The 25603-nt window shown below is 44.6% G+C and overlaps 1 protein-coding gene across 11 annotated transcripts in view; it reads left to right on the forward strand.

The window, feature by feature from the left end:
* Positions 1–25603, forward strand: part of C4H16orf70 (chromosome 4 C16orf70 homolog) — a 1667531-nt gene that overhangs the window by 308230 nt on the left and 1333698 nt on the right. For all 11 annotated transcript variants that reach the window (XR_004539236.1, XR_004539235.1, XM_033942210.1 and 8 more), the window contains one exon: positions 22735–22778. Coding sequence is in view for 9 of the 11 variants with exons in the window: in XM_033942210.1 (XP_033798101.1) it covers positions 22735–22778 (44 nt within the window). In the remaining 2 variants the exon portion in view is untranslated. The remainder of the gene's footprint in view (positions 1–22734; positions 22779–25603) is intronic.

Here is a 25603-nt window from a genome sequence, read left to right on the forward strand (position 1 = left end):
GGTAAGTTAAATAAAGAGAGACTATTTTTTTATTTTATTTAGCAAATATCAAATACCAATGAACACTATTTTACCAGGTATAAAGCTTTCTAATTTTTTCTCTTCAGATATCCTTTTTATAATGTAACCCCTAACTAAATTATCATTGGGCTGTATAGTAACATAGAAACATAGAAAGATGACGGCAGAAAAGGGCCAAAGCCCATCAAGTCTGCCCACTCTATAGACCCTCCCCTTAAGATTAGCCAATGTTTTGCCCTGACCCACTTAGGGATCCCACATGGGCGTCCCATTTATTCTTAAAATCTGGCACGCTGCTGGCCTCGATTACCTGTGAGCCATAGCATAAAATCATTGTGAGCATGGTTTTCATAAGATACTTTCTTGTAAGTGGGGGAATCTTTTTTGGAAAGGGAAATGATACCATTTGGACTAATAGAAGGGGTAGAATAAACTCTGAAAATGGCCAATGTGCAATGTTGGGATACCCCATAAGCTAAAACAGACAGCACATAACAGAAACAGACAAACACAGAGCTCCGGCATGCTTTCTTCCATCGGTAATGATTCAGGGTTGAATTTAATCTGTAAATAAGCACACTATTAATCAAAAGAGTCACAAACAAATGTGGTATCCATTGGATTCCCACTATCAGGTCACAGTGCTGGACGTATTTTAAAGATGGCACAGTGAGATTGGTTCTCCTGACCATATCTGGATACTAAGCTTCTAAAAGAAAGAGAGATAGAAACTTAAGTTAATTGCTCCATATAGTTTTACTGGTCTTCTTTTCTATTTTTCTTCCATTTCAAAGCTCTGTCACACAATCGTAAGAGAATGCAAGCAGGGAAGTATTAATCTATAAAATATACAAGAGAGGTTTACGTGCAGGTACAGTGGTTCACAATGTTAGTGTTTGAAGGTAAAAGACACATTTGCAAAATTACTTGGAGTGTAACTTCCTTATACTATCTAACAAAACTTTATATTGCCTCCCTTGCCAAGTGAATGCAAATTGTTCTGGACATTGCTCCACTATAGGAATAGTAAAAAAGCATTGGTTCATGTTTAAGCTGTAATGTTAACCCTTATAGGATATCTAGCCCTATTATATTTTAAGGAATCCCATAGATTAATACAGTATATTCCCAACTTGGTAATTGTCCAATTTTAAAATTTGTAAAAATTTTTTCTTCCTGCTTGTATAATTTTCCCCCCCAATCCTGATATTTATATTCCTACACCCCAGTGTCCACTACAGCTTGTACCTTTTGCTCCCCAGATTTCCACTAGATATTTACCTCGACATGTGTTCGCTGTTCTAATTTGGTCCAGGCAAACACTGAGGCTTGGCATTCACATCATTGATCCTCCCACCACTTCCACCCTTTTAAATCAGGATAAAGAGTGGAAGCAGTTTCCTCAGGAGGAGCAGTTGGCACCAGCATATCCTCACTCTTGCTTACTTGGGCTTGAGACATAGATTTCTTTCCTAATCCTCTACTTTTGTACATTTTCCATAAAGTCTTTCCCATCTATTTCTTCCCTCTTTACCCCATCTTTTATTAATGCCAAAAACATATCCCTTCGGGATACTCGATTAGCCCTGTTTGAATTGGATTGTCCTTCCCTCTTTTTATCAAAAGTAGTTTGAGGTCCCCAGTCTCCCAGATCTCCTAACTGTCGGACCGCTTCCAAGACTTCCAAAATAGACCTGTCTGTTTGATTGATCAAACAGATAAAACTTTTAGGGGTAATCATTGATAGAGACCTTACTTTTCATGATCACATAAGTTCAGTGGTTAAAATTTGTTTTTATAAATTACGCATCATCCGATCCCTTTCTTCCATCCTTGAAACTAATTCAATCACTATCCTGATACATTCATTAGTAATTTCTCATCTTGATTACTGTAACTCTCTTTTAAATGGCCTTCCCCAAAAAGAAATTCGTCGTTTACAACTAATACAAAATACAGCAATAAAACTTATCCATAAAGTAGGCAGATTCGACCATGTTACCCCTCTTCTAAAAGAAGCACACTGGCTCCCTATTTCTCACCGCATCATCTTTAAAATTATCTTACTATCTTTCAAAATAAAGCTCTCTCATTTGCCCTTATTCCTTGACAAACTTCTCATTCCCTACTGCTCTTCACGCACTCTAAGATCAACTGATCAAAAACTTCTATTTATCCCCACTATCAAAGACTTCTACAATACACGTAAAGTAAATTTTGCAGTAACTGCCCCTACCCTCTGGAATTCCCTGCCACAGCAACTCCGCGACGAATCATGACTTGACAAATTTAAAACAGATTTAAAAACGTTTTTATTTCGCGATGCCTTCTCATTCACTTAGAGCCATCTTCTCTAATTACCAAAAATAACCGCTTTCTTTAAAGCGCCCCCCGCCATCATGTTTTATCCTTACCCTACTATCTCCAATTTCTTCTCAAATATGTAACTTTACCCCCCCTTTCCTTTTATCCTCACTATCTAGTTCGTCTTGTGATGTTATATGTAGATACACAATGCCTCTTTTTTTTTAGTTTTGTATAATTTCTCTTTCTTTTAAACATATTGTTAACCAGCCAGATATTAACTTGATGGTTGGTATATCAAAAGTAATAAAACTTGAACTTGAACAGAGTCATAATTACCTGTTTGTATGCCGGTGCAGCATACCTGATAATTTTATTTCTCATGGATACAGTAAAAGGTAATGACATATATGTGTCAGCGTGACCTATTACTAAAGCTACCTTCATAGCCTCTTCCTTAATTCTCATTTGTGCATCTTTCAATGTATACCAAACTTTATCATTGGAAGGCCAGTCAGATTCAAGGGGATATCGCCTCGTGACACCCTTACCAATTACCTCTAATAAAGACCATTGGTTGTAATTTGTCAGATCGGGATCCTCCCGTAGCGCATCTTGTACTGCTGCTTCTTGACTAATTCGAACAAATTTAGGGGCGTCTGTGGCATCTAACATAATCCCTGCTGCGCCCAACTCCTGTACCCGAATTACCCATTGTATTAGTGGCTCCCCGGACCGCTGTGTAAAGCGTGCCATCGTATCCATGATTTCATGTGGAGTAACATCCTCCATAACATTATTTCTAGTTAGATTTTCTCTGTTTGTAGACTTCCCTGTAACCTTTGTTTCCTCACAGGCTTTGCTTCTAAACTTTCTGCCTGTTCTCCTTCAACACCTATATCCTCCTCACTGTTATTAGAATTTGAATCCCAAATATTCCCATCCCGTTTGTTTGGATTCCAATCATTCGGCAGATGATAAATTAAGATTTTAACTTTTCTGTAGCTCACTTTCCACCTCTGTTTCTTGTATTTATATCATGCATATCGCATAGCTGACTTTTCTGTTACATTTTGATAGGTTTCTACCTTATCCATTAACAACTTATTCTGACATTGTAGCATTGTAATGGCATGCTGTTGATTATTCCTTTTCTTTTCCAGCTCTTCTAATTTCAATTGTAATTCCTGTTTAGCTTCATGCAAATTCCTCCAGTCTGACAAAATCATCCTTCCTTGTCTAGAAATTACTTCTTGCTCTTCTCCTTTTGAGATTTTCACCTTTTGTAAGGAGGCACATAATTCATGTGGATCCCCACTTCCAAAAGTACAGGATTCACTTAATCCTGCTTCTACAGACCATTCAGTGGCTATACTGTCATTCCCATTCGGAATGAGGGATTGGGAGCCTGCTCCTCAACCCCATGTTTTATCTGGTGCTTTTGTGACCACATTTGATCAACCCCACTTCTGGTACCAATTTGTTCCGCCACTTATTTCTGTCAAGTGGGATGATCAGTGACACTCAGAAAAGCACACAGACAATATAAAGCATAAACAATAACACTTTATTATACATATATAAGAATTAAATATAAAATAGCATCACCTTGACCCCATATAACGACCATCTTCACCATTGGGAATCCCTACAATAGATAGATGGGTGGACCAAAGGACTGTCCCTTTGAGACGTGGATTCTCCCTCCAAATGTCATGGATTCTCAGGTTAAAATAGCATCACCTTGACCCCATATAACGACCATCTTTACCATTGGGAATCCCTGCAATAGATAGATGGGTGGACCAAAGGACTGTCCCTTTGTTGCAACGAAACTGGATTCATTTTCTATGGGCTGAGTTCGTCTCTTTTATAGAGAAAAACTGCTGCCCTCTTAGTAAGACAGCCGGTTCTGGTCTTTTGTTATCTGTTTTGGCAACTCCTAGGTCAAAAAGGTCAAGATAGCAGATACTTGTCACTATCTCTTTCTTTTTGATGTAGTTTCCCATCTGTCTTTACTGTTGTTATTTGAGCTGCAAGGAGGACAGATCTCAGATAAGCAAGGTTATTGTAGGGACCATCTGGTCTTACTGTCCTGTGGAGATCAAAGAGGTCAGGATCTCAAATAAGCAAGGAGGTGTTGTAGTTTATTGTCTCTTTGATGCTATCCAGTTGTCACTCAAATAAAGGAAGTCAGGATAGGTGTTGCACTGTCTCTTTGATGCTATCAAGAAGGTGTTACAGAGGCCATCTGTCTTTACTATCCTTTTGGTGTAGTCAAGGTAACACTCAGGACAAAGAGGTCAGATAAGCAGACTTGAGGAGACATGTCACGTATTATACTGAGTCCATTTACCCCCTGGGCATAACAGGAAGAATAACCCAAATCATAGTTACCAGATGCTAGGGTTCATCTTAGGGCTTAGCACCCAAGAAAAAAAATCTGGGTGTCATTGTCAGTGGCGTACCTAGCATATGTGATACCTGGGGCCCATCATTTTTTGACACCCCCCCATCTGTACGAAAAACATGATTTTTATTAACAAGCCACATGTCACATATGAGTACCTAGGAAAAGGTAGCATCTTACATACTGCAGTGAGCAGTACAACATCAATACACCCATTGTAAAATTAAACAAGCCAGACTAGTACAGATCAATCCTGCAGTCAATCCTAACAAAAAAACATGTCTTTCGAACACACAGAACACAGAAAACACCTTCGCCTAGTATGGAATATGTAATCACAAACTAACCCCTCCCACCTTATACAAAACTGTAGTGTGAATTTTAGCCATGGTGGTAACAGCTCTGACGCTCATAGAATTCTGAGCATCAGAGCTGCTACCACCATGGCTGGCGCAAAAAAAACGCTCTATAGTTTTGTAAAAGGGAGGATAAAATAGAAATACATAGACAAAGGTTAAATTGAACCAGTAAGAAGCTGGACTCTGCATACAGTGCACCACAGAAACAGTGACACATGTCTCCTAAAGCAATAAATAAATAAAAAAAAATTTTCTACCCTTTGCTTCTGTGGTTTCTGCTTTCCTCATCTTCTTGTAACTCTCTTCCTTCCATCCACTGTGTGCCGTCTCTCTTCCCCTATATGGCATCTTCTCTTCTTCTATGCCCCTTCCAGAAACTGTATGCCTCCCCCTTCCATCTCTCCTTTCACCCCCATTGGTCTGGCATCTCTTTCCTCTCCTTCCCTCTCCCACACCTCTCCTCTGCAATCCCTTTCCCTTTTTTCCCTCATTTTCCTTTTCTGTATCTGTCTAGATTACGTTCTTACTACCCTCTCATCAATGTCCTTTTTTTACTGTCTACCTAAAGCTTGCCTCCTCTTTCCCTCACCCCTCCAGTGTTTCCCTAACTCAATCCTTTTCTCCTCATCATGTGCCCTCCTTTTATTTATCCCCTCCTTCCATCATGTACCCTCTTTCTCCAACTCTTCCATCTAATACCTCCTCCTCTCTCTGTCCACTTCCATCCAGCATCTGCTCCTCTCTTTCTCTCCTCCCATTTCCTTCCTGCATTTGCTCCCTTATCTCTCCCATCTGCACTTCCATCCAGCATAGGCTCCCCACTACCATCCAATGTCTGCCCTTTCTCTTGCCATCCAACCCTCTTCAATCAGCATCTGCCCCCTTTCTCTCCCTCCAATATCCTTCCCCCTTATGTCTCTTCCCTTTCTTTGTACATCAGTTCTATCAGCACCACCCTTCCATACCACCCTGCCCCCTTTCTTTCCCTCCACCACTCTTCCATTCCAGCAATCCTGCTCCTTTCTCTCCCTTCATACAGCAAGGTCCCACGATGATTGTAGCTGCCGGCAGCCAGTCCACCCCACTCCGACGTACTTGCTCTGGAGCAGACTCAGCAGCCGCATGCTGGAAGGTCACGCGATGACTCGTCTGCTGCCTCTGCTCCAGAAGAAGTAAGTTACGTCGGGAGGAGGTGGACACGGCAGACGCAGAGAGTTGTGGCAAAGTCCCGCAATGACTTAGTCTCCCGGGTCCACTCCCTCCGACGTAACTTACTTCTTCCGGAGCAGAGCTGGCAGACGAGTCAGCATGGGACCTTCCTGCACCTCAACACGGCTGCCGAATGTGCTGCAGCGAAAGTAAGTCAGAGGTAACATGACCATTTATTTTTTTCATCAAAAGGTGACATCTATTATTGACTGTGTATCCTTTCTTTCTGCACTCAGGCCCAACAATTGTCCCTTTCTATTCCCTCCCTCCTTCCTTCCCATATCCTTAATGCCCCCAGTGCCTCCGTCCTGTGTCCATAGTGCCCCAGTGCCCCCGTCCTGTGTCCTTAGTGCCCCCAGTGCCTCCGTCCTGTGTCCTTAGTGCCCCCAGTGCCTCCGTCCAGTGTCCTTAGTGCCCCCAGTGCCTCCGTCCCATGTCCATAGTGCCCCCAGTGCCTCCTTCCCGTGTCCATAGTGCCCCCAGTGCCCCTGTCCTGTGTCCTTAGTGCCCCAGTGCCTCTGTCCCGTGTCCATAGTGCCCCAGTGCCTCGGTCCTGTGTCCATAGTGCCCCCAGTGCCTTCTTCCCGTGTCCATAGTGCCCCCAGTGCCTCTGTCCCGTGTCCATGGTGCCCCCAGCACCTTCGTCCTGTGTTCATAGTGCCCCCAGTGCCTCCGTCCCGTGTCCATGGTGCCTCCAGTGCCCCCATCCTGTGTCCTTAGTGCCCTCATAGTTTTGTATCATCAGCAAACTTTATTATATTGCATGTTGTTTCCTCTTCCAGATTGTTTATAAAAATATTGAACAAGATAGGCCCAAGAACCGAGCCCTGGGGCACGCCGCTGGTCACTTTATCCCAGTCCGAGAATTTCCCATTTATGCTAACCCTTTGCCTTGTTTTCAAGCCATTTGCCGATCCATCTGTGTACTTCTCCTCCTATTCCATGGCTTAGTAGTTTCTTCATAAGCCTTGCATGAGGGACTTTGTCAAACGCTTTCTGAAAGTCCAAGTAAATTATATCCACTGGTTCTCCACCATCCATTTGTTTGTTCACTTTCTCAAAGAATTGTAGTAAATTTGTCAAACATGATTTCCCTTTCCTGAAGCCGTGCTGACTAGCCCTTATTAGATTGTGGTCCTCCAAGTGTTGTACAATGTTCTCCTTAAGTAGTGTTTCAATTATCTTCCCTGGAACCGATGTGAGGCTCACAGGTCGGTAGTTTCCTGGATCCCCTCTTGATCCTTTTTTGAAAATTGGGATGACATTTGCTATCCTCCAGTCTTCTGGTATTTGCCCAGTTTTAATTGACATGTTAGCTACGGTTTGTAGTAGTTCGCCAATTTCCTCCTTAATGTTCTTTATCCCAGGACAAGCAGGTAGCTATTCTCACATATAGGTGACGTCATCGACAGAGCCCGGATGCAGAAGCCTCGCAAGCAGACTTGGAATCAGCCGCACCGCGCATGTGTGAATGCCTTCCTGTCCAGCACAGGGCGAGTCTCCTGTTCTCAGTTTTCCGTGGAGCCGAGAAATCCGTCTTTGACTCTCTGCATTCAACTTTGTTAATTTGTGCCTTCTCTCACTGCGGTTTGTGTTATTTTCCTCACGAATCGCTGTTTTCTTTTATTTCTAGTTAAAAAAAAAAAAAAATAATATTTTCTTCTGTTCAGCTGGAGGGACAGGCCATCAGGCCGCAGCCCAGAGGCTTTGACTTTGCGGCAACTATTTTTTCCTCCTATGTCCCGTCCAGCAACGGGCTTCAAGAAGTGTAGCCAGTGCCAGCATGCGATTTCCCTCATGGACCCACACCATCAGTGCCTTAACTGCCTTGTGCCGGGCCACCAACCGAAGTTGTGCGAGCACTGTGCTACTCTTCAACCTCGTGCCTGTAAACGTCAAATTTTAGTGGAGAAGCTTTTTGGGATGGACTCTTCAGTCACACCCTCGTCTTCGAACGTGGCCTCGGTTCCACCTTCTACCGAGGGTCCTCCTACCTCCACGACTCCAACCTCGAGCAACATCAAGCCTTCCTCTTTTGCGGCGGCTCTTGCTTCGAATACACCTGCTGTATCTTCCCCTGGATCCTCAGGTCAGATAGCTCAGCAGAAAGTTCCAACGGTGGTCCTCAAACTTGCTAAAGACTTCTAAGTTGAAGCACATTTCCACTGTTTCTTTGGAACCTCCAGCCATAGCAGGTGGGTCCGGGTTCAGACACGGTTCCATCCTTGCTGGCTTCCTTCCAGACCATGTTAGAGCAGCAATTTATTCAGTTCCTAACCAAAATGGGACCAAAGCTAGCTACTCTAATCCAGCCTGGGCATTCTGCAGACTCCCACGAGGTCGAGCCTCAGGCTGAGACTTTACACTCTATGCAGGGAGCAGAGTCTTTACGAGTGTCTGATCTGGCATTTATGCACTTTAAGCAAGGAGTAGATTCTTTGCAAGTGCCTCGACAGGAATCCTCACACTCCATACAAGGAGCAGAGTCTTTGGGAGTTCCTCGAGAGTCCTACATCAAGCCTCCTGAGCTTCGATCTACAGCTTATAGCCCTATCCATTCCTTGGTGGCAACATCTGCTTCCATCTCCGAAGTGAAGTCTCCTCGATCCTCAAGACCTGCTTCTAGGCACCATTCTCGTCATCAGTTGAGACCTACCTTGAGGCATACCTGCAGGCGTAGGTCTTCTTCCAAGGAGTGCCCTTCTTCAACTAAGCCTCGATCTACACCTTCCAGCTCTACTAGACCTCCGACTCCTCGATCAAGGTTTCCGCTTCCAGACCTCGAGGACTCAGCAGCTTCTATTGCTTCATCCAAGTCTCCTTATTCTTTTGATGCCTATTTTCCTGCCGAAGCTTCTTCTTTGACCCAGGCTGCCTCGAGGTCCTCGAGTCCCTCTCGAGGCAAGGCATTAGCGGATCAACTATCTTTCTCTTCTTTTCTTCGTCAGATGGCTGCTAACTTGGACCTTCAGTTGTATGCTGGTTCTCAATACTCTAAGGAGTACCTCGAAGTCATGCATCTTCCTCAACCTCCTGCAGAGTCACTTAAGCTTCCTCTTCATAAGCTTTTGTCTCAGACTTTTACACGATGCCTGAAGACTCCTTATGCAATTCCTGCTGTTCCAAGCAAGTTGGACTCCAGGTATAAAACTCTACATTGCAAAGGATTTGAGGATTTGAGAATTCGCAGTTGTCTCATCAGTCCCAGCTTGTGGAGTCCTCCTTGAAAAGATCCCATCCTTCCAGAGTTCCTGTAAGGAAAGAGAAAACCATGTACAAGTTTGGACATCGCCTTTACCAAAATGCCATGATGTCCTCCAAAGTCCTCAATTATAATTTTCATTTTGTCACTTATTTCAAGTTCCTCATTGATCTTCTCCATAAATTTCTCAACTATTTAGTTATACAATAGCACTTCGAATTTCAAGAAGTCATAGCTACTCTGTCACAACTCAGATTACATCTTCTCCAGTCTTCTTATGATGCCTGAGTTCTCTGCCAGGGCGACTGCTTGTTCTGTAGCAATGCGCCGCCTAGCCTGGCTTCGCACCATTGACATGGACCTTAATCTTCAGGACCGCTTGGCTAATATTCCTTGTGCAAGGAATGACTTCTTCAATGAATCTATTGAGGCAGCCACCAAGAAACTGTCTGAACATGAAAAATCCTTTGCTTCTAATGTCAGACCAAAGCCTAAGCCTGCATGCCTTCCTCCAATTTTCCAGAGGTGTTTTGCTCCGAGAGCGGCTCCTTACACTCATCCGCCTCCCAAGAAACAGCAGAATCAAAAGCAACTGAAATCTCAACCTTCTGCTGCACCTAAGGCTGCACAGCCTTTTTGACTGTTTAAAACAGAGCATAACCTCCACCGTTCTGTCTCTGTCCTCTCTTCCCCCCATTTAAGGTCATCTCCATCATTTTTATCACCGATAGGAGATAATTACTTCTGACACTCCTGGGTGCTGTCAATCATCAGGAAAGGATACTCTCTTCATTTCACTCAAGTTCCACCAGAGCTTCCTGCAAGAGAGTATCCTTCCAGTCCATCCCAGACTGCCCTTCTTCTTCAGGAAGCTCAAGCTCTGCTTCATCTCCGTGCCATCGAACCAGTTCCTTTGGAACAGTAGAGCAGGGGGTTTTACTCCCGTTACTTCCTTGTTCCAAAGAAGACGGGCAATCTGCAACCCATTGTGGATCTCAGGGCTCTCAACAAATTTTTAGTAAAAGAAAAATTTTGTATGTTGTCCCTGGCATCCCTTTATCCCCTTCTAGATCAGAACGACTGGTTATGCTCTCTGGATCTCAAGGAGGCTTATACTCATATTCCCATTCATCACCCCTCCTGTCAATATCTCTGATTTCGGGTGGGGAATCTGCATTATCAATACAGAGTGCTACCCTTTGGCCAGGCTTCATTTCCCAGAGTGTTCACCAAGTGCCTGGTAGTGGTAGCAACAGCTCTACGGAACCATGGTCTTCAGGTATTTTCCTACATAGATGACTGGCTCATCAAGAATTCCATATCTCAAGGGGTTATTGTAGCGACCCAACGGACTACGTGGTTCCTACAAAGTTTGGGATTCGAAATCAACTTTCCTAAATCCCAACTTCAGCCCTCTCAGAATCTACAATTCATCGGAGCTGTTCTGGACACTATCCAACTCGGAGCATTCCTTCCACAACAACGTCTGGATGCTATCGTTCAATTCTGTCATGCAGTGTCTTCCCGCTCTTCAATCTCAGCGAGACACATGATGGTACTACTAGGTCACATGGCCTCCACAGTACACCTGACTCCTTTTGCCAGACTTCACCTCAGAATTCCTCAGTGGACCCTGGCATCTCAGTGGAAGCATGCTTGCGACCCACTTTCTCGACACATTGCAGTCACTCCTTCCTTGAGATAGTCTCTCCACCCAGTGGCGTACCTAGGGTATGTGGCACCCGGGGCCCATCATTTTTTGACACCCCCCCATGTAAAAAAATATTTTTTGTAATGACCATGAAACGGAATAAATGGTCAGAATAGAAACAGGCAGTGAAAATTTTCTTATATTCCAAACATAACATAACATAAATTATGTCTGAATTGTCATGACATCAGAAGTACATATGGAGTAGTTGTAGGTGATGCTTGGGACAGTTCTGATTGTGTTAGTTCGGTTTTATGTGTTTTTTGAATAGAAGGGTTTTTATTTCTTTTTGAAGGTTTTGCAGTCTGTGGTCGATGTCAATTGGTTGTAGAGTTGGGGGTCGAGTGTTGCAGCTCGAATGGCTAGGAGGTTGTCGAACAGTTTTTTTCTTTTGACGTTTTGGTTGGAGGGTGTGTGAATGGTGCGTGAGTTCTCCTATGTCTGTTTGAAGTGGATTGAATTATTTAGCTGAAGAAATTAGTTACCCCCTCATCCCACACACATTAATTCTCTTCCATTTTTGTTCCCATTATAAAAAACACTGATAAGTTCCCAGAAAAAAAATACATTAAAATAAGAAGTGAAAACAAAGGCCCCTACAGATGAGAACATAACATAAGAATAGCCTAACTGGGTCAGACCAATGGTCCATCATGCCCAGTAGCCCATTCTCATGGTAGCCAATCCAGGACACCAATACCTGGTCAAAACCCAAAGAGTAGCAACATTCCATGCTACCGATCCAGGCAAGCAGACACTTCCCCCATGTCTTAATAACAGATTATGGACTTTTCCTCCAGGAATTTGTCCAAATCTTTCTTAAAACCAGCTACACTATCTGCTTTTACCATATCTTCTGGCCACTTCATTTTTAAGTTTATATTTTTCCTTTCAAACAGAGACCTTGCTAGATGTCAAATACAGCACAAGGTAACTTCACATGGACTTAGCTGTGCAGAAAATGTGAATCTCCTCATACACCCACCATATAGTGCAAAAATGTGCAAAGGTCTGTTTTTTTCTTTCGATCACTACATAGCCTAATGCCACACAAGCAGCACTGTTACAAACATATTCTGTAGGTCAATGCTAAGGATAACAGTTTCCTTCCTTGGACCAGAAGGAGATACTGATAAACCACTGGAAGAGATCCCAAAACAACACCAAAGACCCACTCATGTGTGAACCAGTTGACTGGGGGGTGTAAATGGGCCCGGAGTTTGCTCAGCAGAATTTCCCAGACCACCTCTTCCTCTCAACACATTGACACGCTGCCACCACCACCACTAGGAACACCTCACTGGGTAGGCCAGCTATGCTATAAACTTTATAAAACACATTATTATATTTTCTTATAAAGCACATATTTTAACTGAACTCTCTGACATCCTCAGCCTTTCCATTCACAAAAATAGAAGGAAGAAAAGTTCCCATTTTCCTGCTGTCTCATGTCCCCGGCCTATACAATATTTTTTTTCTGCAGACCCTTCAAAAGTCTGACCAAATCCTCGTTTCACTTGCATTATAAAGTACTGAGGATGCCATCTCTCCCCAATCCCAGGTCCTAAAGTCTAAGACAGTAGCGCAAACTAATGCTGCCAGATTCAGGAAAAAAAATTTCGATTCGATTCAGCCTATTGAATTGGTTTTTCAATTCGATTTTCCTGCCCAGTTGGGTGATTATTTTCAAAACTACTGGTGGGTTTTATAGCTTTTTCACCCCCTTTAGCTTCTCCTAACCACACTGGCGCTGTGGTGTAAATAAAATAAAGAAACCAAAAAGGACTTTTCCTCTCTCTGTTAAATCCTAGCTCATGTTTGCAGTCCAACACCAGCTCTGGCAGGATACACATTTCAAATCTGACATATTATAATCACAAAACAGAAAATAAAATTAAATTTTCTACCTTTTGTTGTCTGGTTATATTTCAAATCTTGTTGGTCCAAGGCTCTGGTTTTCTTCTGATAACTTGCTTGCCAGGGTCTCCTTCTTTCTTCTTTCTGCATGCTAACCATCCATCTGCCAACTCTGTCCTCCCTTTCCATTTCCCTTCCCTCCCCCAGGAAGTCTGGTATCTTTCCTTTTTTTCATCTCCCTCCACAGATCCACCTTTTCTTAACTACCCTTTCAACTGGCATCTCTCCCTCCTTCCCCACCACCCCAGAGTCCACCATCTCTCCCTTTCTTTTCCCAATTACCCTCCTATCCAGTATCTCTATCCCTCCTCCACACCATCCCTTGTGTCCAATTTCTCTCCCTTTCTGTTCCTTCCCTCCCTAAATTCCATGGTCCATCATCTCTATCCCTCTCCTCTATTTTCAGACCCATTATTTATTCCTCCCCCCCCCCCAATAGTTTGGCATATGCACGTCTCTTTGAACACCCCCTTCCACTCCGTTGTACTTCTAAACCAGGGTCCCCCCAAAGGCCTGTCCCCCCTTAAAGGTCTGCCTGTCCCCCCCTTAAAGGTCTGCCTGTCCCCCCCTTAAAGTCTGCCTGTCCCCCCTTGAAGGCCTGCACCCCCCTTGAAGGCCTGTCCCACCCCCTTGTAGGCCTGTCCCCCCCCTTGAAGGCCTGCACTCCCTTGAAGGTCTGCCCCCCCCCGAAGGCCTGTCCCCCCCCTTGAAGGCCTGCACCCCCTTGAAGGTCTGCACCCCCCCCGAAGGCCTGCAACTCCTCCCGAAGGCCTGCACCCCCCTTGAAGGCCTTTCCCACCCCCTTGTAGGTCTGTCCCCCCCTTGTAGGCCTGCCTGCCTGTCCCCCCCTTGAAGGCCTGCACCCCCTTGAAGATCTGCACCCCCCCCGAAGTCCTGCTTCACCCAAAGGCCTGCACCCCCCTGAAGGCCTGCACCCCCCCGAAGGCCTGTCCCATCCTCTTGTAGGCCTGTCCCCCCCTTGAAGGCCTGCCTGCCTATCTCCCCCTTGAAAGCCTGTCCCCCCTTGAAGGCCTGTCCCCCCCCTGAAGGCCTGTCCCCCCCCTTGAAGGCCTGTCCCCACCCTTGAAGGCCTGTCCCCCCCCTTGAAGGTCTGTACCCCACCCTGAAGTCCTTCCCCCCCTGAAGGCCTGCCTGCCTGCCTGTCACCCCCCTCCCCCTTGAAAGCCTGTCTGCCTGCCCGCCCGCCCCACCCCGAAGGATCGCTCGCCCTCTTGGCCTCCCCGCACCACCTATGAAGCAAAACTACCTATGCTCCCGGCCTTGCCGTTCAGTCCCCCCCACCACCCCCGAAGTTCGCTCGCCCCACTGACCTTCCTGCACCACCTATGAAGTAGCCGCAGCAGGATCGCTACGTCAGCGATCCCTGCGCTGCTTAGACGCTGCTTCCTGTGCTGCGGTCCCGCCCCTCCTCTGACGTCAGAGGAGGGGTGGGACCGCGGCGCAGGAAGCAGTGCCCAAGCAGCTCAGGGATTGCTGACGTCGTGATCCTGCTGCGGGCTGCTTCACAGGTGGTGCAGGAAGGTCAGTGGGGCGAGCGGTCCTACAGGGGTGGGGGGGACTGAACAGCAAGGCCAGGAGCACCCCCTCAGGGCTGGCACCCGGGGCGGACCGCCCCTCCCGCCCCCCCCTTTGTCTCCACTGGTGGATGCTCTCTTCCAATATCTCCAGAGACTTACTGTTTCAAACGTCCCCCCATCAGAAGGTCCTCATAACAGATTCCTCGACCTATGTTTGGGGCACTCATCTTGATGGTCTCCGTACTCAAGGCCACTGGATCAGTACGGATCATCAGTGTCACATCAACCTGTTGAAACTCGGAGCTATTTTCAATGCTCTCAAAGCTTTTCAACATCTTTTTCACGACCAGGTAGTCCTCATTTGAACGGACAACCAAGTCGCCATGTACTATGTCAACAAACAGGGAGGACGGGATCTTCCTCCCTTTGTCAAGAAGCTCTGAAGGTTTGGGACTGGGCAATCTTCCACAATACCTTCCTCAAAGCTGTCTACATTCAAGAGGCAAAAAATTGCTTAGCGGACAACTTGAGTCGTCTTCTGAAACCTCACGAATGGACACTCAATTCCTCGCCTCTTCATCACATTTTTTCACAGTGGGGAACACCTCATATAGATCTCTTTGCAGCTCCCCACAACCACAAACTGCCTCAGTTCTGTTCCAGGCTATATTGTCCTTATCGCCTCGAGGCAGATGCTTTCCTACTGGAATGGATGAATCTCTTCCTGTATGCATTCCTTCCATTCTCTCTCATTCTCAAGACTCTTGTCAAGTTGAAGAATGATCATGCCACCATGATTCTGATTGCTCCTCGGTGGCTGAGACAACCTTGGTACTCCCTTCTACTTCAGTTCAGCATACCTTCTACCAGTTTTTCCGTCTCTGCTTACACAGAGTCAGGGATCTCTGCTTCATCCCAACCTGCAGTCTCTACACCTGACAGCTTGGTACCTCTCAACATAACTCCTCTTCAGTTTTCTCAACTTGTACAAGACATTTTAGAGGTTTCTAGGAAGTCTACCACTAGACAATGCTACCACCAAAAATGGTATAGATTTTCTACGTAGTGCATCTCTCGAGATAAGGAGCCTCAACATTCCTCCTTATCTTCTGTGTTAGATTATCTCTTGCACCTATCCACCTCTGGCCTCAAGTCTGCATCGATCCGAGTCCATCTCAGTGCAATTGCTGCTTTCCATCAGCCTATTGAAGGGAAACCTCTCTCTGCTCATCCGGTGGTTTCCAGATTTATGAATGGACTTTTCAATGTCAAACCTCCTTTCAAACCACCTCCAGTGGTTTGGGATCTCAATGTTGTTCTTACTCAATTGATGAAGCCTCCATTTGAACCAATGTCTACGGCTCATCTGAAGTATCTCATTTGGAAAGTGGTGTTTCTCATTGCCCTCACATTAGCTCGAAGAGTCGGTAAGCTGCAAGCTTTAGTTGTTGATCCACCTTCCACTGTGTTCCATCATGACAAGGTGGACTTCCGTACTCATCCTAAATTCCTACCTAAAGTGGTTTCAGAATTTCATCTCAACCAATCCATTGTTTTTCCAGTGTTCTTTCTAAAACATCATTCTCACCCTGGAGAATCAGCTCTTCATACTCTGGACTGTAAACGTGCTTTGGCCTTCTATTTGGAACGTACCAAACCACACAAAACTGCTCCTCAACTTTTTATCTCCTTCAATCCGAACAAGTTGGGACATCCAATCTCTAAGCGTACCATCTCCAACTGGATGGCTGCTTGTATCTCTTTCTGCTCTGCCCAGGCTAGATTACAACTACAGAGTCGAGTCACAGCCCATAAAGTCAGAGCAATGGCAGCTTTAGTAGCTTTCCTCAGATCTACACCTATTGAGGAAATTTGCAAACTGCTACTTGGTCCTCGGTTCATACTTTCACCTCTCACTATTGTCTGGATGTTTTCTCCAGAGGGGATGGCCATTTTGGCCAGAGAGTATTACAAAACTTATTCTCCTAAGTTGCCAACGCTCCCACCATCCCATTCTGGTTAGCTTGTAGGTCACCCATATGTGAGAATAGGCTGCCTGCTTGTCCTGGGATAAAGCACAGTTATTACCGTAACAATTGTTATCCAGGGACAGCAGGCAGCTATTCTCACAACCCACCCACCTCCCCTGGTTGGCTTTCGCTGCTAGCTATCTGAACTGAGGAGACTTGCCCTGCGCTGGGTGGGAAGGCACTCGCGCATGCACGGTGCGGCTGACTCGAAACTTCTAAGTTTCTATATGCAAGTCTGCTTGCGAGGCTTCCACATCCAGGCTCTGTTGACGACGTTACCAATATGTGAGAATAGCTGCCTGCTGTCCCTGGATAACAACTGTTACAGTAAGTAACTGTGCTTTGTGGTGAATAAGGGACCAGAAAATTGTATATGAAAGGAGGAAGACCACTAGAATATGATGAGTGAGAATGTTCTATTTGAAAGGAATATAAGACATCGAAAGAATATGTTCTGATTTTGAAAGTGGTGTAACATGATCAAACTTAGAATAGTGGTACAATAATCTGACTGCAGTGTTCTGAACTAACTGAAGCCGGTGCCATTGTGGCTTTTGACTCTAACAAATTAGGGTTCCAATAACAGAATACTCTTCCCCCTCCGTATTTGCGGTTTCAGCATTTGCAGTTTTGATTATTTGCGGTTTTTAGTTTGCTGGCTCCTCCCCCCCCCCCCATTACATCAGTTTGCGTAGAAAAATCACTGGTTCCAAGTGTTTACAGAGAAAATTGCCGATTCCCGGCACTTTCTTCACCGTGTTTTGCCTCTCCTTCAGCAACAGGCCAGGTCTCCCACCATGTTATTTGTGGTTTCACCATATTCACGTTGGTTTTTAATAGAAAACAGTGAATAACATATGAAAAAGTTATTCACGGTTTTTCTGTATTCACGGGTCTGTTAATCCCCTATCACAGCGAATACGGAGGGAGAAGTGTAGAGGAAGTGTCTAAATCCTAGAACAGTGATAACTTAGGCCCCGATTCACTAAAGTTAGCAATCATCGCTGAACCTGTTTTCACAGGTTTGGCAACGATTGCTGCAACCCACCCAATTCACTAAATGGTCCACCGCGTGTTGTCTGATCCAATCCAACCCATGCAAATTAGTAAAACCCCATGCCAAATTGCCAAGCGATTGATTCACTAACATTTGCTTGGCTATTTTGAATTGGGTTTTACTATCCTAAAACCCGATTGCTGGTTACCAACAAGAAAGAGGGTTTTTTTGGAGGGTTTTTTTTGAATAATAGGAAAATTGTTCATATCTCTATTATTGCACATATAGTGTCACAAACTTAATATGCCTAAATAATGAACATAACTAATGTATTATTTGAGCTGGTCACGCATACAATGGCCACAGACTCAGTTCATAGTAGTGCTGCCCGATTCAAGATTCAAATCGATTTACCGATTCATTTCGGGTGAATCGATTTGAATCAATTCAAAACCCCCCAGAAATCGGCCTCCCGATTCACCATCTGACCCTCCCCCCCTCGCCCCCTAAAGCAGGATCGGCAGCGCTGCCTCTTGCTGGCCGGCGCTGCCGCTCCTGCTTTAGAGGGTGAGGGGGAAGGGTCAGTCGAGAATTACTGCAGTGGATGGCTTCCCCCCTGGCCTCCTGCGCTTCCCTTTACCTGATTGCAGCCTGCAGAAAGGATCGCGGGTACTTTAGCGATCCTTGCAGGTTGCCATAGGCCTCTGGAGCTGTCATCCTTCTGCCTCGGTCCCGCCCCTCCTCTGACTTCAGGCCTTTGGGGGGTGTAGGCCTTCAGGGGGGACAGACCTTCGGGGTTAGGTACAGTTAGGCATTCAAGGGGGGACAGACCTTCAGGGGAGGGGGTCCTGGTGTAGAAGTACACGGAGGGAGGGAAAGGGGAGGTTCAAAGATATGTGCATATGCCGGACTTTGGGGGGAAGAAATAATGGGTCTAAAAATAGAGGAGTGGGAGAGAGATGGTGGATAATGGGATTTAGGGAAGGAAGGAAGGAACAGTAAGGGAGAGAAGTTGGACACAAGGAATGGTGTGGAGGGGGATAGAGATACTTGATAGGAGGGTAGTTGGGAAGAGAAAGGGAGAGATGGTGGACCCTGGGGTGGTGGGGAAGGAAGAAGAGATGCTGGATGAAAGGATAGGGAAAAGGTGAATCTGTGGATGGAGACGAAAAAAAGGAAAGATGCCATACCTCCGGGAGAGGGAAGGGAAACGGAAGGGGAGGACAGAGATTGCAGATGGATGGTTAGCACGGAGAAAGAAGAAAGAAGGCGACCCTGGCAAACAAGTAATCAGAAGACAACCAGAGCCTGGGACAAACAAGATTTGAATAATGACCAGACAACAAAAGGTAGAAAAAATAATTTTATTTTCTGTTTTGTGATTACAATATGTCAGATTTGAAAAGTGTATCCTGCCGGAGCTGGTGTTAGACCGCAAACGTGAGCTAGGATTTAACAGAGAGAGGAAAAGTCCTTTTTGTTCTTTATTTTGTTTACACCACAGCCCCAGTGTGGTTAGGAGAAGCCAAAGGGAGTGAAAAAGCTATAAAATAAACCCACCAGGATGTTTGATAAAAACCATCCAATTAGGCAGGAAAATCGAATCGAGAAACCAATTCAATAGGCTGAATTGAATCGAATCAAAATTTTTTTTCCTGAATGGGGCAGGACTAGTGCATAGAACCTCTTATAACATAGATGAAAGAAACAGCAACACTTATCTAAGTGGCCATCTACCAAAACCAACATTAGTAAGTATTCTCATAATACCCAACACTCTATTGTGTCCAGAGCGTTTCGGCTACACACCGGCCTTCTTCGGAGGACTTTATATCATGTTGCTGAATTGGATTACTGGGAAGGGAAGATCCTCAAGCTCCAGGACCCTGTGTTAAATGGATCCTTTCTCCTTTCAATTTTTCTTACTCAGAATAATCAATTATCCAATTCAGAGGTTGACACTGTGTGCTCTGGCAGCCTGCTGTCCCGAGGAATGGAATACTTTTCCTTTCATCTTCATTTGTCCAGAGCAGTGGTCTCAAACTCAAACCCTTTGCAGGGCCACATTTTGGATTTGTAAGTACTTGGAGGGTCTCAGAAAAAATGTTTTATTAAAGAAATGACAATTTTGCATGAGGTAAAACTCTTTATAGCTTATAAATCTTTCCTTTTGGCTAAGTCATAATAATAATAATATTGTCATTTATAGCTAAAGAGACATATGATCAAGAAACTGTTTTATTTTGCTTTTGTGATTATGATAAACATACCGAGGGCCTCAAAATGGCATGTGGTCCCCGGGCCTTGAGTTTGAGATCACTGGTCCAGAGTCATTGATTCCTGTTTTCTTTTCTATATACCTGCTTCTGTGTCATAGGCATAAGTCACTGTTGAAATGCACTCTGGCTATACAGTATCTCTACCACAGCACCTGTTACTGTGTTATTGACAAATCTGCCTGTTTTTTTTAACATTATTTTTGCAATTGCACAGACAAAATATCTGGCCAATAAAAAAAAAAGGAAAAAAAAACCTCCCCCCCACCCCGACAAAGCGCTCCCCCCTCCCCGAACCCCCCAAAATGGCAGGAGGTGTATTACACACACAAAATATATGGCCAATAAAAAAAGAAATCCTCCCCCCCAGCAAAGTGCTCCCCTACCCGAACCCCCAAAAATGGCAGGAGGGATGCCTACTTCCTCCTGCCATCAGATGCTCCCACCTTCCCCGCACAAATATGGCAGAAGGAATGCCCACTCCCTCCTGCCATCGACCCCCCCCCTGAAATTAGATATGGCAGGAGGGATGCCAACTCCCTCCTGCCATCGGAACCCCCCCCCCACTGCCATCGACCCGACCCACCCCCAAAACAATGACCAATCAGGGACTTCCTTAGGCTCCTCCTAAGGAAGTCTCTGATTGGCTTAGGTGCCTAAGGCCCCTCCCATGCCAGAGGCGCCTGAGCCAATCAATGATGCACTGGGGCAGGGAGTAAAGCCTGCATTGCGTCACTGGAGGCCAGAGGAGGAGGAGGGACTGAGCAGGTATAGGAAGGTGGACTGGGGGTGCGCTGGACCGATGGCCGATGTGGGGGGGGTTCCGACGACAGGAGGGATTTGGCATCTTTCCTGCCATATCTAAGTTTGGGGGGGTTCCGAAAGCAAGAGGGAGTGGCCATCCCTCCCGCCATAAGTTTGTGGGAGGTTTGGCAGGGGGTTCCAACGGCAGGATCCCTCCTGTCATGGGTATCTCTCCTGCCATATTTTTAAGTGCGGGTGTTTGGGTGGGTGGGGGGTACGGGCAGGCAGGAGGGCTTCAGCTGGCCGTGAGCGGGAGATGGAGGAGGGGGGCCAATGGCAGTGATGGCAGGAGGGGACCGGGCATCCCTCCTGCCATAAGTTCGGTGGGCAGGCAACAGAAGTCCTGACAGCAGTGACAGGAGGCTGCTTCTCTTGTCACTACGTCAGGGCTCTGCACCGACTCAATCGCTCACTGAGCGATTGAGTCGGAGTTTGCATGTAAATGATTTGCACCTCCATGCAAATCATTTGCATGCAGAAAAGTTAGTGAATCAATTGCTGTTTCAAAATCGCCCAGAGGATTGACCAACAGTGATTGAATCGCTATCTTTAGTGAATCTGAGCCTTAGTCATCTATAAATACCTTTACCTCTCATTACTATTTGGAACAAAACTCCAGAAGAGGCAGTCAGTTTGGACAAGCAGCTCTGCAAAATCTTTTTCATTCCGAAGCACTAACTTAGGTGCTGTTGGATTTCTCCAGGCTCATGTTTGTTCTTTGTATAACTTCTTTTAGAGTCATGATCCTGGCAACTTGGGAATCCCATATGTGATGATAATATGCTTGCTTGTCCTTGGAGAGAGTGAAGATACTTACCCTGTAGTAGGTGATATCCCAGGACAAAATTGAGGCTATGAGTTCCACACTTAAGGACCCTTTTACTAAAGTGTACTAACAATTAACATGTGCTTAATGCTAAAACCCACTATATTCCACTAGGTGTCTTAGGGATAGATTCACTTTCCTTATGATCTGTGTCCGATCTGTGGGCAATTGGAGGCAGGCCGACTGATTCACCAACCATCTTCATACAAATGGGGGTGATCGGAGGCACGCCCCCATCCGATGACACGGATTACTAGTTAGCAATCCTGATGCTTGCGCAGACCATCTACTTTGCCTGTAGGGTCTGAGCATGCGTTTGCTTTCTGGTTTTTTTGTGGGTTTTTAATTTTACTCGCCCCGACTCTCCTCCGAAGTCCTGCCTTCCTTCCCCTTCTTGCCTGCAGTGCTGTTCTAATCCTGTGCATGGATCATCTTACTTTTAACTTTTTATAGCGAGCCTGTGGTTTTAACCTGCTTTAAACCCGCGGGTTAAAACCATGTGCTTGCTCTGCGGGGGAAGGCCGGGGCAGAAACAGGGCAGCGCTGTGTGGCAACTCCTAACTCCAGAGACGGGGAGGCAGAGAGAGAGAGAGAGTCGGGGAGGCAGGCAGAGAGCAGGTCGTGACAGAGAGCAGAGGAAGAGAGTGGGTTTATTTCAGGACTGCAGGGCTAGCAGGACAGTCAGAAAGGAGGTGAGCGACTGGTCCCCCAGCAGTCGCTTCTTGTTGATTGGCCAGCCCAGTTGGTGTTCAAGTTTTCTGTTCAGTGAATTGCATCCCTGCCTACTTTGCATGCCGTTTCCCCTCATTTGCATGTATGGATCAGCACTGAGGTTAGTGAATCAGGTCGAAGGAAAACTGTGTCACAAAACAATCGGTTTGCTTAGTGAATCTAGCCCTTAGTATTTAACACATGTTAATCGTTAGTGCACCTTAGTAAAAGATCCCCCTTAGTTTGTTAGCTAATCTACCGTTTTCTAACCACCTGTGTAATAAAAATGAACTGGGTGTAACATTATTAAGTACTTTTGGAGAAGTTGTTTCCAGAGACAATCACATTCACAAAGTTTTCTGGACTTCTGTTTATTTTGTAGCTGTTTCTCTTATATACTTACTTTCTTACTATTTCAGGTGATTGAAGTTTATGACTTGACTAAAGTAAAGTTAAAATATTGGTAAGTTGATTTATTTTTCAGCTTAATACCACTGCTGTCCCCTTTCACATTCATTGGATTGCAGCAGATTCTAGGGGAGGCAAACCTCTGTTTTGTCTATAAGAATGAGCTTACATCATAGATTAAGTGGGTCAGTCCCTTTCAAAGTTACAGTTTAGTGGTGGTGTACATGTCCTAGGCTTCTTCAGATAAACATCCATTAAAAGACAAAAATGAAAAATCAACAAACAAAAAAAAAAAGAGAAAAAATAGACAAAAAAGCTGCATGATTAAATTTATCTGACATGGACAGGTTTCATACCCCCTCAACCCTTTCTTCCATCTTTAGAAGAGACCAATAAGTACCAGACACAGATTGTACTTTTAACATCTAGGCCTTGAGAGTTCTTGGTGATCTTCTAACTGGTAGAATACCAACCAAGAATGTCTTCAAGCAATGGTTGGTAACCCATTTTATTAGCTTCATGATATCATCTCATTCATTATTAAACATATGCAGTTAGTACATCTTCCAATTACAATACAATTACTTCATTAAGATCTAGTGATAAATTGCATACTCCAGCAGTGTTCTTTTTTTAGTTTTGATCATATGATTTCTTGTTAATCTTATTTCATTAGTAATTTCCCCTAGCAACAATATGATTTAACAGTGCTATTTAGTTTCATTCCTTTCAGCAATAAGAGTGTTCTGTTTCACTGCATTGGACATCTTGTAACAAAGTGTTCGCTTAGGGCACAGTGACCTGTTCCCTGTTCTAGGATGTAGGCACTTCCTCTATTCTGTTATTGAAATAGGCTGCAGCTGGGTCAAAGCCTTTAAACAATCAGCTTAACAGAAATCTTAAAATGAAAGCATTTTTAAATCATTCAGCTTTGTCTTTCTCAGGTATCCCAGGCAAAGGGATCTCACACACACATTGGATTATGCCCCCCCCCCTTATATCCTGCTTAATATTGTTATTGCCATCAAAATGTTTTGAGATATAGATCTTTGCTTTTTATCTGGGTACAATAAAAGTGAGAAAAATGAAAACTTTTACTTTACCTCATCAAAAATCTTTGTTGAAATGTAGAAAGGTCATGACTTTGTTTTCCCTGCCACCATCAGTTGTTAGCACCACATGGTAGGGAGTATTCTTTATTTAGGTTTAATTTACACCTTTTATTTGGAGCTGTGGGGAGAGTATGTTCAGTATGTGGTGGTGGTGGTCAGCAAAGGCAAATAGAATGTTAAAAATTGTTTGGAAGGGAATAGTGAATAATTTGGATTGTACTGCAATGCCTCTGTATCAGCCTGTGATGATACTGCATTTTAAAAGGAAACCACAGTCACACAGGTCCAGGAGCGCTGTGCTACCTACAGGTGTGCTCTCTGCCTCAGGGGTTCCTTCTCCCAAGCAGGCCTCTCCTCCTCACACTACTCTGGCTCCCAGTGACCCTTCGGAGCAGAACTGGGATGATAGGAAATCTCTTTCCATGCTCTTATTATCTCATTGCTCCTGTACATCTGTGGATGATTTGGAATCCTTTTGGGGTCCAGAAATCTTGTGGCAGGAATGGCTCTGTATCACGGTGATGATCCTTCAGTGTATCACCTTTTCAAATCATCTTCCATGTCACATGTCATTTCTGACACTCTCTCTGCATTGAAGCTCGATGCTCAGCAGTCTTCCACCTCTCAGTGCTCCATTATGAGCTACACTTATTCACAGATGACCTTTCTTCCTGGTCACCCGAAAATTACTGATCTGCTGATTAAAAAATGCTTTTCAGTACTATGGAGACTTTGTACTATTAAAAAATATTTTGATTCAATGTCTTTTAGGTTACTGGTTCAGCCATCAATTTTGTCCATATTGGACTACTGTAATATTGTTTATCTGGGATCTCATAAAAAATTTTTTAATAGACTTAGAATAATACAGAATACAAGTAGTTCGCCTGATTTTTGGTCTTATAAAACATGATCATGTAAGACCTTATTATTTAAAGCTCCATTGGTTGCCATTTGAGGCCAGAGCTTTGTTTAAATTTGACTGTATCTGTTTTAAAGTTTTATTTCAATTGCCTCCAACCTACCTCTCTTCCCACTTTGAATTTTTTAATTCAAATAAGAATACACCAAAAACTTATTGGTTTATCTTTCCAATGGTAAAAGCATGTCTTTATAAGAGATTCTTAGGAAAAACTTTTGCATTTCAGAATATGCAATGAATTCATGGTGGAGTACGCTTATTCCCCAAGCTCAGTATTATTTTGTATTTTCTGAGAAATTTTGATATGCTTATGTAAGTAAGTCACTGTTTGTGCAGTTTCTTCTTGCTGCAAACTGCCTTGAACTAATGGTTTGGTGGTATATAAGAATAAAAATAAATTATTATTATTATCATCACCTCCTTAGTCATTATGGGAGTCACCTGAAGGCTCTCTAAAAGTGACCAAAGCTATGTATAGGCTTTATCCTATGGCTCTAGTCTGGTCTTCCAACAGCTGTTTGTGCAGTCAAAAGTGGATTCCGCAGTAATGTAAGTGATCAAGTGGGGGGTAAGAGGAGGGGACATGGATGCTGTACTGCAAATGAGAGGGAAAGGGGAGGTGACATGGACTGGACCCATAAGTACAGGGGGAAGGGGTAAAAAGGATGAGATGCATGACTGTGGAGAGAGGGAAAGAGAGATGTCAGACCATGGGAAGGGATTCATGGTACAAGCAAGAGAGGTGGTGTGAGAGGACATAAATGCTGGCACTGCATGTGGCAGTGGGGGGATGGTAGAGAGAGGAAGAGAGTGACCAAGACCAGAAAGGGGATGGGAAAGGAGGAA

Source organism: Geotrypetes seraphini, chromosome 4 (assembly GCF_902459505.1).
Source record: "Geotrypetes seraphini chromosome 4, aGeoSer1.1, whole genome shotgun sequence".
Taxonomy (NCBI): domain Eukaryota; kingdom Metazoa; phylum Chordata; class Amphibia; order Gymnophiona; family Dermophiidae; genus Geotrypetes; species Geotrypetes seraphini.